The sequence below is a fragment of the Microcebus murinus genome, chromosome 14 (assembly GCF_040939455.1).
Source record: "Microcebus murinus isolate Inina chromosome 14, M.murinus_Inina_mat1.0, whole genome shotgun sequence".
Taxonomy (NCBI): Eukaryota; Metazoa; Chordata; class Mammalia; order Primates; family Cheirogaleidae; genus Microcebus; species Microcebus murinus.
Genome location: NC_134117.1, coordinates 5768700 through 5783401, shown reverse-complemented (window position 1 = coordinate 5783401; position 14702 = coordinate 5768700). Strand labels below are relative to the sequence as shown.

Here is a 14702-nt window from a genome sequence, read left to right as displayed (position 1 = left end):
GCTTATGTAGAAATGAGCTGGGGTCAGGGTATTAGAGTTGCTTGTCTTGTCTCCTAGACCCTCTCCTTAGCTGAACAGCCTTTCAGTAAAGAGGAAAATTTGTTTTTAAGCAAGAAAATATAAATTCTAGCTATTTTCCTTTGTCAAAGCTAAAAAAAGGAAGTTCCTGCAGGGAAGGAAAATAAAATGCATTTGAATTGCTGATTTTAATTTAGATTAAAGCTTCTTAAAATACCTGTTTTTTAGCTGTTCCTTTAGAAGAAATGTATTTGGGGCCTGATCATTGAAGCTACTGAATCTTTTTTAGAATATTTCATTGCCCAAATTTTGTCCACATTGTTACGTATGATAATTGGGTTTTTTTGTTTGGTTAAGAGTACATAGCTTTGGCTGGGTGCAGTGGCTCACGCCTGTAATCCTAGCACTCCGGGAGGCCGACGCGGGAGGATCACTTGAGGTCAGGAATTCGAGACCAACCTGAGCAAGAGGGAGACCCTGTCTCTACTAAAAACAGAAAAATTAGCCAAGTGTGGTGGCACAGGCTTGTAGTCCCAGCTACTCGGGAGATTGAGGCAGGAGAATCACTTGAGCCCAGGAGTTTGAGGTTGCTGTGAGCTAGGCTAATGCCATGGCACTCTAGCCCAGGTGACAGAGTGAGACTCCATCTTAGAAAAAAAAAAAAAAGAGTTAATAGCTCTATTATGTAAAAGTTAAAGGGACATGATGCCTATCCTAAATACAACTGATACTGGAAAAATAAAATTATCCAACTAGCTTCAAATAGAGTGTTTACTGCTTTGCAAAAAGAAGAGAACACTAAATGAATTATAGTCAGCCAGAAAAACTGTTCTCTTCAAGACCATCTGGGATGCAGGTCTGTGCGTTCAGACAAGAGGGCACCTCTCTCTGGTGGCAGGGCCAGAGATCACCACAGGGATGGAAAGAAAGTGCAGAGGGCACTGGGTGGGAATGCGGAGATGGGGCCCAGGGCTACCACTAGGTTTGGCTTTTGGAAGGACACAACTAATGAAGTTCGGTTTCTTGGACTAGAAACGTGCACAGTAGTATCTGACCTGCTACTCTGACAGAGTTGCGAAGATCAGGAGACAAATACATGCGAAAACCTGTGCACTGTCAAGCATTGGAGAAATGTCGTTGTGACAGGGATTTGGGAGTGTAATTTGAATTCTGTGACCTTTCCCATTGACTCCCTCAGTAAAATCACCACCATGTAGTTGAGATGGGCATCTTCCGTGGTGACTTGGCCCGTGGCTCTGGCTGCTCCAGTGCCCACGGTCGGGTGGGCGGGCGGTGTTGGGACGGCAGCAGAGCTCCACCGAGAGCGGAAACAGTCAGGGATTCCCCCAGGTGCTTGGGGTTTAATTGTGTGTTTTTTTTAACCTTTCCTAAAAAATTAGTAAAATCATTTGGTAAATTATTTTTTGCCTGAGCAATTGATTTTCAGATCAAGTACTTTGAAAGTTTCAAATAAGGCTTTTTCTATTGGGTTTTAGCTTAGGGAGCTATATTCACTTTAGCTACTAAAAAACGGGTTGGTTTTCTTTGTAAAAGAAGTCAGATTTTTTTCTCTTGGAAGAGAAATCCTATGACTGTCTCCAGTTTCCTCTTTGTCATTACATGTTCAGTGTGGAGATGTGGACATCACAAATGTCGAACCACTTCTCTGAAATAGGCTTTTTTGGAAATAAGCCATTAGTAGGAAGCCAAGAATTCTGTTGTTTGTCCTTGTCATTAACTACTTTCCAGTATGTGTTGTCTTTGAAAAAGAAAATGGAGTTGTATGTGTAGGAATAGTAAGCTGACTCTATGTTTCTGAAAGGGTGGTTTTGCGGTACTATTGCCGGAAAAACTTCAGTAATCTTCATTGGATAAGAATTAAGTACTTGATTTCTGTTGACATCAAATGCAAATACCTGCAAAGTAAATTAGACAGTAAGATGGGCTTTTCTGAACATTATTAATTTTTGTTATTTTATATCACGGAGGTAAGTCTGACTTTGCACCAAATTCTTCAGACCTGACCTTAATTTTCCATCTGAATGATCTGTCATTGCTGTTTAGCTCTGAAGTAATTGAGAACAGCATTTAACTAAGAATTTGTCATCTGACAAATCCCAGTCAAGGGTGACAGAAGCAGTGTTAGGCTGGAGAGCCTTCCACTTACCAAGGACTCCTTGAAGAAGTAAATTAACTGCTGCCTCCGGTCAAAAAAGGCTGTGTCCAGGGGACTTGGGATACCAGGAAATCCTTCTGAAATCAATTTGGGGTAGCTTTTTCCTCTTTCATCTTCTGCATAAGCCTGATCCTTGTCACTGTCATATCTCCAGTATTGATTTCCTGAGAGCCAACCAAAATATGTTCATGTGGTTTATGAATATTAAATAACAGGGAATATGACAAGAAGGACAGCTTTCAGTGTAGGTCTCAGCCAGTCATGTGTGCCGTTCAGCCATGATCCCAGGAGAAAGGGCTTTCAGCATCTGAGTGAAGCCTCCACTCAGTGATTTTGCCAGCTCTTGAATTCCTTCTAGATTTGACCCCAGTGATGCATTTTTCTTACAGATCATTGCTGCAGTCAGAATGTTGGGCTTTCACTTTCACAGTGAACTCCAGCCCATGAACATCATCCTTTTGGCTCTCATCAAAAGCAGAAACAAAATAACAAAAATAGTGTGATTTTTTTTTTTTTTTACCTTAAGTATCTTAGTTTTTTTCTTCTTTCTTTATAGTCTAGAGATCTTCCTTTTACATGTTTGTGGTCCATGGGGTGGGAATCATTTTCCTGTCATCATCGATGTGAACCCTCTTTTTATAGAAGAAATCATGATGCTTATTTTTGGATTATACCTTTTTCCAGTGTTTTAGAATCATCTAATTCCACCACCACCTCCATTTTAACAAATAAGGAAACTACCATAAAGAATTGAAGCTACTCACCCAAATTCAGACAGCCTAGGTCAAGCCAGGGACACAACCCAGGGCTCTCCAATTGTACCTAAATGAGACTCTACCCACTGTCCTATGAAATGATACCTTATAACTTTGTTCCATTTTGTTTCAAAGTTCAAATGCTAATTTTATGCTCTGAAACAGTAGGGGGTTATTCTGGGCTTTTCTTACTAGTTCCTAATCCTGCATACTTGGCATGTTGCCAACACACAATAGACTAAATCCACTGAGTTAGATACTTCAGTGTTCACAACTCATAGAGTACCTGAAGCAGTTGCATTCCTTAGCAACCAAATATTTAATATATTTGGAAAAGTCTGTGATTGAGAACAATGTGACATATGTCCAGTTAGACATGCAATTAATTCACGTTAACTGGATTTTTTTTAATTTAAAGTATAGCAAATTAAAGACATTTTTAAAGCTCCAAGAATAAATACAGCTGTACTTTAGCAGTTCCCCATGATGACCTAATTCTATAATTAAGATTGAGTGTTGCCAACATAAATTCTAGTTTGGGACTTCTAAAAGCCCTGAAAGATGTGCTTCCAACTCTGAAAGACTTGAACTGTAAAAGTCTGCTGGAAGGCAATTTCTTCATGCAACAGAATTAAAATAATTCTTCCTTTGTGTAATGTGAAGGAAAATTAAGACCAGATTTATACACAGGATCCTTATGATAAAATTTGCATATAAAATTCTTTGAGTTTGGCTCTTGTCAACTTTTTGAGCAATTTGAAGCAATATGCTTGTGTTACTAGGATTCAGGCAGGGAGAGTGTACAAAACTTGTCTCTGCGTGGGAAAGGGGAAGGAAAGATCAGTGACCACAAAATCATGTTTGTGATCAGACGCCTTGGTTTTGCAAAGGTAGCGTGCGTATGTGAACTGGGTACGGAAGTCCTTGACCGGGCCTTTGGGAATAGGGAGAAGCAGCTTCAGGAAGCCCAGACCTGCTGCCCTTTGCACGTTCACCATGACCACAGCTTCTGCCTCCCAGCAAGACGTTGACCTTCCCTGCTCAGAAACTGCCATTGCTTCCTCCCCGTCTGCTCAGCCAAGTCTAGCCCCTGACCCTGCTGGCACCTGAGGCTCTCCGTGGTTGGACCAGCCGTCTTTCCAGCCTGATCTCATCCTGTGTTCGTCCCCTGCCACACCTTGAACCCACTGCTGCACAGATGTGTCTTTGTCATTCCCAGCTCTCAGGTGTTGCCCCTGCAGCCTGTCCCTGACCACCCACCCTCTCTCACGCCATCCCAGGTGCCCTTCCTGCGCCTTCGGATCCCACCCAAGCCCTGACTTCTGGACGCCAGCACCCGATTCCAGGTGGTACTGATCACCTTTTCTGCTTGGTCTACCCCTTAAAAACACTTATATTGGGGGGCTTCCAAGTTTTGTGTGTTTTTTTTCCCCTTCTCCAGAGCCAGATTAAAACGTCTGTAGAGCAGGGCCCTTTCTTACAGTTTTTTGGCAACCACCTCAGTGCCTAGCAAAATTCGTTCACTCCTTCATTCATTGGATAACTGGAGCACCTTCTTAAAAAGATCAGGAGATACGACCCAATCCCTGTGCTTATGGAACTTCCAGTCTGATGGAGCAGACAGAAATTCAGCAGGTAATGACAATAGCAATACAATAGATTCCTTGGTAAGGGCTCAAACATTTACTGTTAATAATTTGTTAAATAAATAGGCCGGGCGCGGTGGCTCACGCCTGTAATCCTAGCACTCTGGGAGGCCGAGGCGGGCGGATTGCTCAAGGTCAGGAGTTCAGAACCAGCCTGAGCAAGAGCGAGACCCTTTCTTTACTATAAACAGAAAGAAATTAATTGGCCAACTAATATATATGGAAAAAATTAGCCAGGCATGGTGGCCCCACATGCCTGTAGTCCCAGCTACTTGGGAGGCTGAGGCAGGAGGATTGCTTGAGCCCAGGAGTTTGAGGTTGCTATGAGCTAGGCTGATGCACTCACTCTAGCCTGGGCAACAGAGTGAGACTCTTGTCTCAAAAATAAATAAATAATTAAAATTAAAATAATAATAATTTGTTAAATAAATAGAACCATCCAGGAAGAATCTTTACCTTTAAAAAAATAGCGCTCATCTCTTCTCCACGTCCAGATGTGGACGAAAGCATCTATGTGCTGTGCTGGGATTCCACGCCAGCCGACGAGGATTTGGACAGGGTCCCCGTAGCGCGTCCTATTGTTTCGGTTTTCATACAGCCAGTACCAGCTCTTGCGGAAGAAATACGTGCTAAACCTCACCATCGTTTCTCCATATTGGTTTCTCTCTTTGCGAATCCAGTCAAATGCAGTATCAAATGATCCTTCACATGAACCTTGAAAAAAAAAATCCAGCTCCTTGGCACATGGCGCAAAAACCCAACTGCTCCACTTTCATGTGTGACTTATAGAAACAATTGCAAAGCTTGGGTTTTCTATTAAAACACCTTAAAGCAAGCCTCTTAAAGCAAGACACCGTGGAAGATTGGAAGTTGCCTGGGCAGGGAGCTGGGGGTCCCGGGCTGCCTACAGCAGTCCTGGCTTCTCACAGCGCTCCCGGTCACTCTTTCCTGTCTCCGTGTGGATGCTGAGTCATTAGGGAGGACCACCCTAAGTATAGCTAGCTGTCGCCTCCTTTGACAACCACTTTGACATCATTAGTGGGAAGGAGTTTGATTCTGGGCACACACAAGAGTGGGATTTCCACTGGAGGAAATAATTGTGTCCTGGCTTTTGTCGTCTCCCAAGACTGAGTGCCGAGATCAGATGTGAGTGGAACACAAATGGGGACGGTCTCTGTTAGGGACCTTTAAATGGAAAGGAGGACAGCTCTCCCTCCCTTGAGCCTCTGTGCTAAATCACTAATCACTTTAGTTAAATAATTAACTGCTCGTGCTTTATGCTGAACAATTAGGTAGAGATTAAAGTTTATCCTTGCAAGGCTAAGCTGCTCTTTGCCTTGGGATTGCAGTCAACTTCTTCCGGTGGCTTCTCTGGTGGGGTGCCATGGCACTGGTGCCCTGCTGGTGTTTAGAGAACCACCGTGCTCTCTTTCCCCCTAGCAAGTGTATGTGACGTGTGAGAGAGGACACAGGAGGGACTGTCCACTGGAGTGTGCTTTGTCTCCTGCTGTGGCCACAGTCTGGGCGGGACCACTTTAAGAGTTGCACCACGGAGCCAGAGGGCAGCTACTCAGGGGCGATGTCGGAGTTGCTGGGCATGGCCTCCCCAGAACAGTCTTACCGTACAGCCTTTGAATTGCTTTTCTGTCTGACCAGTCCAGCTCAAACGCGGGCTCCTGGGGAGTGTAATTTGGTTGCATTATGGATCCCGTCCTGTAGGTGTGAGGCAAGCCGAGGACGTGGCCAATTTCATGCACGGCCACCTAGAGGAGGAACATGAACCATCAGTATGGGGCCAAGCCGGGGCGATCGAGTAGCCCTAGGACCAGTCCCCACATTACAGAGGGCAGGCCTGTTCTCCAGGAGAGCTGTGCTTGTTAAGAAGGGGAACAACGGCGGGAACTGGGGAACCACAGATGGATGAACCTTCACAGGAGGACGTGGACGCTTCATTGGAGAAGCTCTGGCCTTCTGGACCCCGGCCCCTGCCGCACTGCCCTTGCCTGTCAGCGCGAGCAGCTCAGGACCACTGACCTTGAGAAGGCTGATGCCCATGTCACTGGTGGGAGGCGTGAAGTGTTCGTCGTCATCAAAGTGAATGTCGCCCAGGCGCCAGGCATGAGCAAACTCCTGTCCACTGCCGTCAAAAACCCAAGGACAGCCCAGGTGCCGGCCTGGTGAGGGGAGAGGGAGGTGGTCCAGGTGAACCGAGGGGTGCCCATCACACAGGCTCATCACCTGCCGGGCACAGACATTGATAAAGTTTCCAGCCTCGAGGAGCTTGCTGTCCCGTGGCAGAGGCAGACATGGTGTCAGCTCCTGGCTTTACTCCTCAATGGGAGGAGTACAGCAGACACGTTTATCAACAGTGTTTACAGAGTCTAAAGACTGCTAGTGGCTGGGCATGGTGGCTCATGCCTGTAATACTAGCATTCTGGGAGGCCAAGGCCGATTGCTTGAGGTCAGGAGTTCATCACCAGCCTGAGCAAGAGCAAGACCTCATCTCTACTAAAAACAGAAAAATTAGCCAGGTGCAGTCTCAAGCCTGTAGTTCCAGCTACTCAGGAGGCTGAGGTGGGATGATAACTTGAGCCCAGGAGTTTGAGGTTGCAGTGAGCTATGATGACACCACTGCACTAAAGCCGGGGTGACAGAGCAAGACAAGGGAGGGAGGGCTGGCTAGAAACAGAGCTAGGTGCCAAGTGTTGTGGGAGCAAAGAAGAGAGGAACTGTTTTATTATCTGAGCCAGGTGGGTGTGGGGGTGTGGGGAGATGAGATGAGAGCTGGACCCTAACCTCTGAGTAGGTTGTGAAACAAAGGAGTTCACTGTCCCCTACATTTGTATGGTTTTTTAACCAACCATGTCCCTGTACTTATCGCTCTGGGACGTTAACCCCGTGAGACCAGCCAGACAGCTGTCAGCACCCCAGGTCGGCAGATGGGGCTGCAGAGAAGCTAAGCCATTTGTCCACATCCACCCCGCAAGGAGGCGGTGGCGTCTGGGCCTGAGCCCTGTGTCCCCTGACTCGGTCCTTCTCCCTGAGAGGAGGAGGAGGAGGGTGGGGGGTTGGCGTGTGCTGAGCTGTGGGGCAGCCCACACAGGCCTTGCACCCAGTGGGCTGCTCTTAAGGAGCAGAGGGCCTGGCCCTACCGTCCCTGTGTGGCTGGCCAGACTCTGCAGGGTGATGAGCAGAAGGGGTCACAGAAGGGGTCAATCTGCCCTGCCCTGAAGGTGTCACCCCAGAGCAAGCCCAGGAGGTAGGGGTTTGAGCCACCATTCTGCAGGGCACTGAGGCCGGGCAGAGGCCGAGGTGGCATTTACCCATGGCCCAGTGGCTGGCTCTCGGGCCCCGGGAGGCAGGGGGAGCCAGCCTGCGCCCTTCTCACCTCTCCCAAAACCCAGTTTTATGTCGACTGTGGCCCCAGGGGCAGTGAGATCCTCCCGGAAGTCCAGCGGCGTCACCTCGCTCCACATCCTGAAGGCCAGTCTGAAGATGTGTCTCTGCTCGTCCACGGAGAGCTGGCTGCTCAAGGCCTCACCCACCAGCCTCCAGCTCAGGGTCTTTTTGGAGAAGGCCCTGAGGGCCCCTCCGTCAGGGGGCTCCTCCTGCTGCCGGCCTGGCCTGGGCAGCAGCGTTTGCAGGAAGCGCTTGCGGCGGGCCCTGGGGTGCAGGCCTGGCGGGGACGGTGGGGCGGCGGGGGGCAGCAGCCTCAGGTCAGGGACTCCGCAGCGCGGCCTGTTCATGGCCGCCAGTGTGGCCGCGTCTAGCTCCCCGCTGGCCGGCAGCGCGTTCACTTGCTGGAACCTGCGCACAGCCTCGGCCAGGGCAGCGCCCTTGGTGGCCTCCGGTGGCCCCTCGGGGCTGGGAGCCCAGGCGGCCTGTGCCCCTGACCAGCCGTATCTGGACAAGAATCTCTGTGGGAGAGAAACACACCCAAATCTGTGGGGCCGCCGCCACCCCAGCCTGTGCGAGAGACAGGGCGGGGTGGACGCAGAGACGGGTCGGATCTGCCTGTGGCCTGGCGGGGGGAGCTGGGCAGGCTAGGAGGGGGTGGGCCGGGAGGGGAGGGCTGTGGCTGCAGAGTAGAGGTCAGGGTGGGAGGTGGGGACGCTGAGGAAGGCCATGCATCACAGCATGGAGGAGGCTATGGTCAGGCCTGGCCTGTGAGCTGTGTCTGAGGACCTGGGGACTTCTCCCCAGCCACAGAGGCAGGGAGGCAGGGGCCACAGCCATGCGACAGGGCAGCCCAGGCAGACCTGGGCCAGCTGTCCTCCCGCACTGCCCTCACCTCCAGAGCACCCTTGGGGCCAGGGATTAACTTAGGAAATCCCATCCATCTGCACAGTGTGTGGGGACCACCAGGCCCAGTGTCCAGCATGAGTCTGCCGGTCTCATCTTGTCCACTCCCTGTCCACCAGGACTCTCCCCCGCTAGAGCCCTTGCCCAGGTCCTTCACCCAGAGCTGCAGCGAAGGTGACGGGTGTCACCCGGGCAGCTCCGCTGAGGCACCGGACCCTGCTGTGTAGGGGGCCTCTGCAGGGCCGCCCCTTCTCCGAATCCTCAGAGACTGGCATGGTGGACAGCCACGGAACACCATTGGAACCGTGACTTGGCCACTAACAATGTCACGTGCTTGCATGTGGATGGGCACCTGGCCGTGTGCATAGGGCAGCACTGATCCCTTACTGGGGTGGGGGGTGCCAATTACCATCAGCTTAGGCGTCGATTCAGCATCCGCTCCTGCAGGAACCACAGAAGCCCCCTCCCGCCCAGCCTGCCTGGCCCTTCTCGGCCTTTGCACAGCCCAGGCCTTCGCCGCCGTGTCCTGGCCTGTGCGTGTGTGCACACGTGTGCACGGGTGTATGCCTGTGAGTGTGCGTGCAGGGGACGCTGTTCTTCCCCCGCTCTCCTACCTGAGCAGCGTGGAGGTCGGCGATGGGCGTGGCCTGGCGCAGGGGCGATGGCTCCAGGTCCGAGTGGTCCCGGCTGTGGAAGAGGGTCTCGGGCTGGGCGGGCCTGGGGGCAGCAAACCAGCAAAGCAGCAGAGTCGGACGGAAGATGGAGGCAGCGAGCATGGTGGGGTGGGAACTCCTGCGCTCCCTGCCTGGCTCCGTCCCCGTCTCCCCTTCTCCCTCCTCAGGAGCAGGGCCTGCCTGCCCCAGCTTTTGTAAGTGTTTCTCACCCAGCCCTGAAGTGTGCCCGCTAGGAAGCCACGCGCCAGGCCCCACGCGCCAGGCCCCGTGCTGCCTTTGAAGACCCCAGGACCACCTTTCCCGGGGGTGTGAGAACTCCTCTCCTTTCAGCCCCTGTGTTTGCACAACCCTCGGGTAATTGCATCCCAAAGTTGCAAAGGCCTGCGGAATCCATTTCCATGGAGATAGGCACGTGGGTGAGTTTGCTGCCTACGTCAGCCCTGGAATTGCTACCGATTTCTGCTGGTTCTGATCGTGGAGGCACAAAACCTCGCCCTGACAACCTTGTCCCGGAACTGGGCCCGAGCTAAAAGCCATGAACATGATTAGTTTGCTCATCGTTTGGGTCAATTTTCTTTTTCTTGGTGAACTGGGGTTTGGAGATTTTCAGTTTGTTTCTCAGATTTTTTTTTCTTGTTTCTCTTATTTTTTTTTCTTTATAAAAAGAATACATAATCAGTCAATATTATACATTTTAAAAGTACAGAGATAAAGGGGAAATTATATAATTGAGGTGGTAACATTTCTGTGAACATTCTTTCAGATACAGATGTGTACATAAGTAGAGAATTATTTGTGTGTATATATAATTTCACATAAATCATATATCCTCTATTCTATTACTTACAACTCAACAGAATGTCATGGGCACATTTTGTGTTTCTGAATGTATTAGTTTTGTGTTTCTGAATGTATCATCCTAATTAATGACAACATGGTGTCTTCTATAGGGTCAGAGATTTTATATAAAGATAAACTAGAATCCCTTGAGGTTCTAGGACCTACCTCAGCCCACACCGTCTCCCTTGGTTTCCAAGTCTCTCTGGGATCTTGAAGACAGAGCCTGCCCCCCTGGGCTTTTATATGAGCAGACCCAAGCTGATGGCCTGTGACTGGGCCGCAGCTGTCCATGGGACCGATCAGAGCAACGAGGACAGAGCGATGTACACCACTTTCAGGCCTGAACTCTAAGACCTCCCTCTGATCCTCCGTGATTTCTCTCCCCTCAACTCCTGCCAGCTGCAGCGCATCTAGCAAGAAGTGGCCTGGGTCCCTGAGTGACCCTGTGGAGTGCCACCCTCACAAATGCTTGATTGATGTGTGAAATGAGCCCAGAATAAACCTTTACTGTGTTGAGCCTGAGCCTTGGGCTAAGTAGGTGCAGCAGTTAGACAGCCGTGGCTCATACGAGCCCCCAAGGGCTGAGTCTGTCCCCAGGAGGATCATTCACGCTCTCCCCACTCCCTGAGACTTGTCCCCGGCAGAGGCCACAGGTTGCCCTTCACCCTCGCGCTGGAGGCAGTGCAGATCCAGGGGCAGGACGTCCTGACTACCACCTCCAGGTCCCTCCACATCCCCGCTGACCCTGGCGTCCGAGTGGATGGATGGCTGAGGCGTTGCTCTGGCCGCTCCGCTCCTGACTCTGGTCTGAAGCTTCCCACCTGTGCTCCCTGGGAGCTGCCCATGGGGGGCCTCGCCGGCCCCCCCAGCCCCTGAACTGCGCCTGTGAACCCACGGGTGTGGGTGGCCCCTGCAAGCCCCTGCTTCCTGGGAGCCGCCCACCCCCTTGTCCCTATCACATGGCCCTTTGACCCCAGCGGGACCAACAGTCGCACCCCACCTACCAGCTTCCCTGGAGCCTTGGTTTCTCCCCCTGTCCAGGTTAGAGCCACAGACCGTGACCTCAACCCGCCTCGGCATTGGTAGGATCCGACTTTTTTGCTCCATGCCTCCACGGGCTTGCTGAGCCCAGCTGGAGAGAAGAGACCCAGCGGGCACACCCGTTCCCTCCACACTCACCGCATGGGCACCCGCGCCGATTGGCCACCCCCTCACCGCCCACTTTCCTTGAGTGTTTCCTGTTCCTCCACTTGCTTGGGGTCACACAGATGCCTGCCGGGAGCTGACCCCGAGAGCCAGGGGAGGGATGGAGGGGCAGAGGATGGGGAGGAAAAAGTAAGTACAGGTTGAGGCTCTGCTGCAGGAATTTCTACCCCAGTATGTTCCGAGAGCCTGAAGGAAGTGAGTTAAAGTCCTGCAGACACCGTGAGTTTGTGGATGAGAGCTGGGAATTCCAAGTCAAAGGTCTGATGAGAGGAGTGAGTGCACGCGTGTGTATGGGGGGGGGGTCGCTAGCCGTTATTAATGCAGTCAGTATTCAACAAATGCTTATTGCCGTCCTAGGGACAGGGAACACAGAAATGAACGTGATGAATGCACTCCCTACCCTCATGGAACTTGTATTCTAAGTGGAGAACACAGACAATAAATGGAAAAAAAGAAAAATTCAAATAGTGACAGGTGCCAAGGATATAATTAGGGAGAGTGAGTGACTTGGGGGAGGAGTCAATGTTAAGGTGGGTGGGACAGACCTCTTGTGCAGAGGAGGTTTGAGCAATAATGGAAAGATAAGAGGGTCCCATGCATGGGATTTGGCCATGGTGTGTTTCAGGCAAAACAAAGCGCCAGTGCAAAGGCCCTGAGGCAGGGACGGGCTGGGGCACCTGCAGTGTAAGGGAAGGCAGACCAGCTGGCTGAAGTGAGCGCAGAGGAGCCAAGTGGGAGGTGAGGAGGAGCAGGAAATGGTCAGACGGTGAAGAACCACAGGGCAGAGGAGTTTGGATTTTGCTCTTGAGCTCAGGTGGAGCTTTCTAAGTGGAAAAGGCCACCATTGACTAATTTTTAAAGAACCTTCTGAGCAGCTCTGTGGAGGTTTGAGGTTGGTGTAGGCTGGATCTCGGAGAGTAAAACCTTCCTGCGTACCCTCAACCTGTCTGTCATTCTGACTGTGCTACAGCCCAGGACTCCTCCCTGGGTGGTAGGACAATGGGCTACCTGGGAGGGCCCAGTCCTGCACTGTGACCCAGAGGGTCCATTCCTAGCTGGACCCCTGGATCAGGTGTTTGGCCCCACACTTGGTGCTGCAGGGCAAGGCAGCCCCTGGGGTGCGGGGGGGTGGTGCTCACAAGGACCTGCACAGCCACCACGGTCCTTGTGCAGCCTATGCTCTGACTGGCGTAAAAGATGGAGCCAGGCAACCTCCAGTCTCTCCACCCTGCTAGCTCTAGTCAAAAACTGTGCTTCTTTCTTTCTTTATTTTTGAGACAGAGTCTCGCTTTGTTGCTCAGGCTAGAATGAGTGCCCTGGCGTCAGCCTAGCTCACAGCAACCTCAAACTCCTGGGCTCAAGCAATCCTCCTGCCTCAGCCTCCCAAGTAGCTGGGACTACAGGCATGCGCCACCACGCCTGGCTAATTTTTTCTATATATTAGTTGGCCAGTTAATTTCTTTCTATTTATAGTAGAGACGGGGTCTCGCTCTTGCTCAGGCTGGTTTTGAACTCCTGACCTTGAGCAATCCGCCCGCCTCGGCCTCCCAGAGTGGTAGGATTATAGGCGTGAGCCACCGCGCCTGGCCAAAAACTGCTTCTGAAAGGTAGATCTTAGAACCTACATGACAGCTCTCCCTAATGGGGTAAGATGATCCCTCTTAGGGACTTCTGTGGTTTGAATGTTTGTGCACCTTAAGAATTCAGGCTGAAACTTAACCCCAGTGCAACAGTAGTAAGGGATGGGGCCCTTCGGAGGCGGCTGAGTCGCCAGCGCTCTGCCCCACGCGTGGGTTAATGCCCTCAGAAAAGAGGCTGCAGTGAGCTCTCAGCCTTTGCCCCCGCGTCCCTTCAGCCATGCGAGGACGCGGCGTTCAAGGTGCCATCCTGGAAGCAGAGACCAGGCCCTCGTCAGATGCCAAACCTCGATCTTGCACTTTCCAGCCCCCAGAACTGTTAGGAAATTAATTTCTGTTGTTTATTACTACTTACAAATGTTTATTACTACTATTATTACTATTACTACTACTATTGTTTATTACTACTTATAAATTACTACTTATAAATGTCTTGGGTGTTTTGTTATGGCAGCACTCGGACTCAGGGATCATAGGCTTGAGGAATTCATTACTGAAGGGTCTTGTTCCCTACATTATTATTTGTTTGAACTTTACCGTGCAGTTGGCCTCGTGCAGCGCGGGACGGAGGGACTTGGGGAAGTGTGCTTACCACTTGGACTGTTCGCTCTTCTCGGGTGCGTTCTGTTCCCTGACCACTACTAAGCTTTGGAGGTACTAGCCGCCAAGGCTCAGAGTGCCTGCTCACTCCAGGGGCGCTGGATAGCGAGGAAATCAGTTGGGATTAGGAGGGAAGATGTCAGAGGGAGGCGTGTGGCCTACAGCACAGACACAATGGGTGACAAGGGGCTCCTGGGCAAGCTGTTCCCAGCCTGAGCCGCCACCTCCCATCACTGAGCCTGGGCAAGGGTGGAAGCTTCTGGAATCTCAAGCCATGAGATGCATGACTTAATTGTCAGTGGGAGAACTGATTTTTTCCCCCCTATAACAGGCATCATTTACAAATGGGTTTGCATGTTCTCAGCACTGTCTGAGAGTAACACTTGGAAACAGCCATTCCCGTGGAAGATCTTTAAGCCTGAGGTCCAGCGAGTGTCAGTCCTGACTCTGACAGTGAAGGCGGTGGGAGGCCCAGGTGTGGGCGTGGGGCCGTTAGCCCCGGGGCAGCCGCTTACAGCCGCCCGCCCGAGGGAGGGAGGACTCCTCCCAGCGTCTGTCCTCCTAGTTCTCCCCGTGCTGCCGGCCCTTCTCATCCACAAACCTCCTTCCGGCCTCCGGGCCGGCTCAGGCGTCTAGGCCCCCCGGGAGACTCCCTGGTGTTTTACACACGTGAGGATCTGTGTCTGGGTGCGTCCTTCCTCCACGGAGGGGCGCACGCCCAGCTTGCCTCCTGGCTGCGTGGGGACGGGGCCACGCTCACTGCGGGCCCGCGCTTCTCTGCGTCGGCACAGCCAAGGCTTTTGACCTCCGGGCGAAAATTCTCTTCCTCATCGGTGGCGGTGTCCTGA

The 14702-nt window shown here is 51.4% G+C and overlaps 1 protein-coding gene across 1 annotated transcript; it reads right to left on the bottom strand.

The window, feature by feature from the left end:
* Positions 1–1383: 1383 nt before the first annotated feature.
* Positions 1384–9673, bottom strand: MMP21 (matrix metallopeptidase 21). The gene is made up of 7 exons (XM_012781366.2): positions 9512–9673; positions 7984–8512; positions 6630–6769; positions 6217–6358; positions 5052–5309; positions 2186–2358; positions 1384–1934 (listed from the first exon to the last, which is right to left on the bottom strand). The coding sequence occupies exons 1-7, from the start codon at positions 9671–9673 to the stop codon at positions 1635–1637; spliced, it is 1704 nt and encodes a 567-aa protein (XP_012636820.2). The 3' UTR covers positions 1384–1634.
* Positions 9674–14702: the final 5029 nt, after the last annotated feature.

Excerpts from the sequence above, each read along its gene's own strand:
- MMP21 (XM_012781366.2), bottom strand. The coding sequence starts at position 9,673 with ATGCTCGCTGCCTCCATCTTCCGTCCGACTCTGCTGCTTTGCTGGTTT. Across the intron at positions 8,513-9,511 it reads CCGACCTCCACGCTGCTCAG|AGATTCTTGTCCAGATACGG; the intron begins GTAGGAGAGCGG and ends TCTCTCCCACAG. Across the intron at positions 6,359-6,629 it reads TGGGCATCAGCCTTCTCAAG|GTGGCCGTGCATGAAATTGG; the intron begins GTCAGTGGTCCT and ends TTCCTCCTCTAG.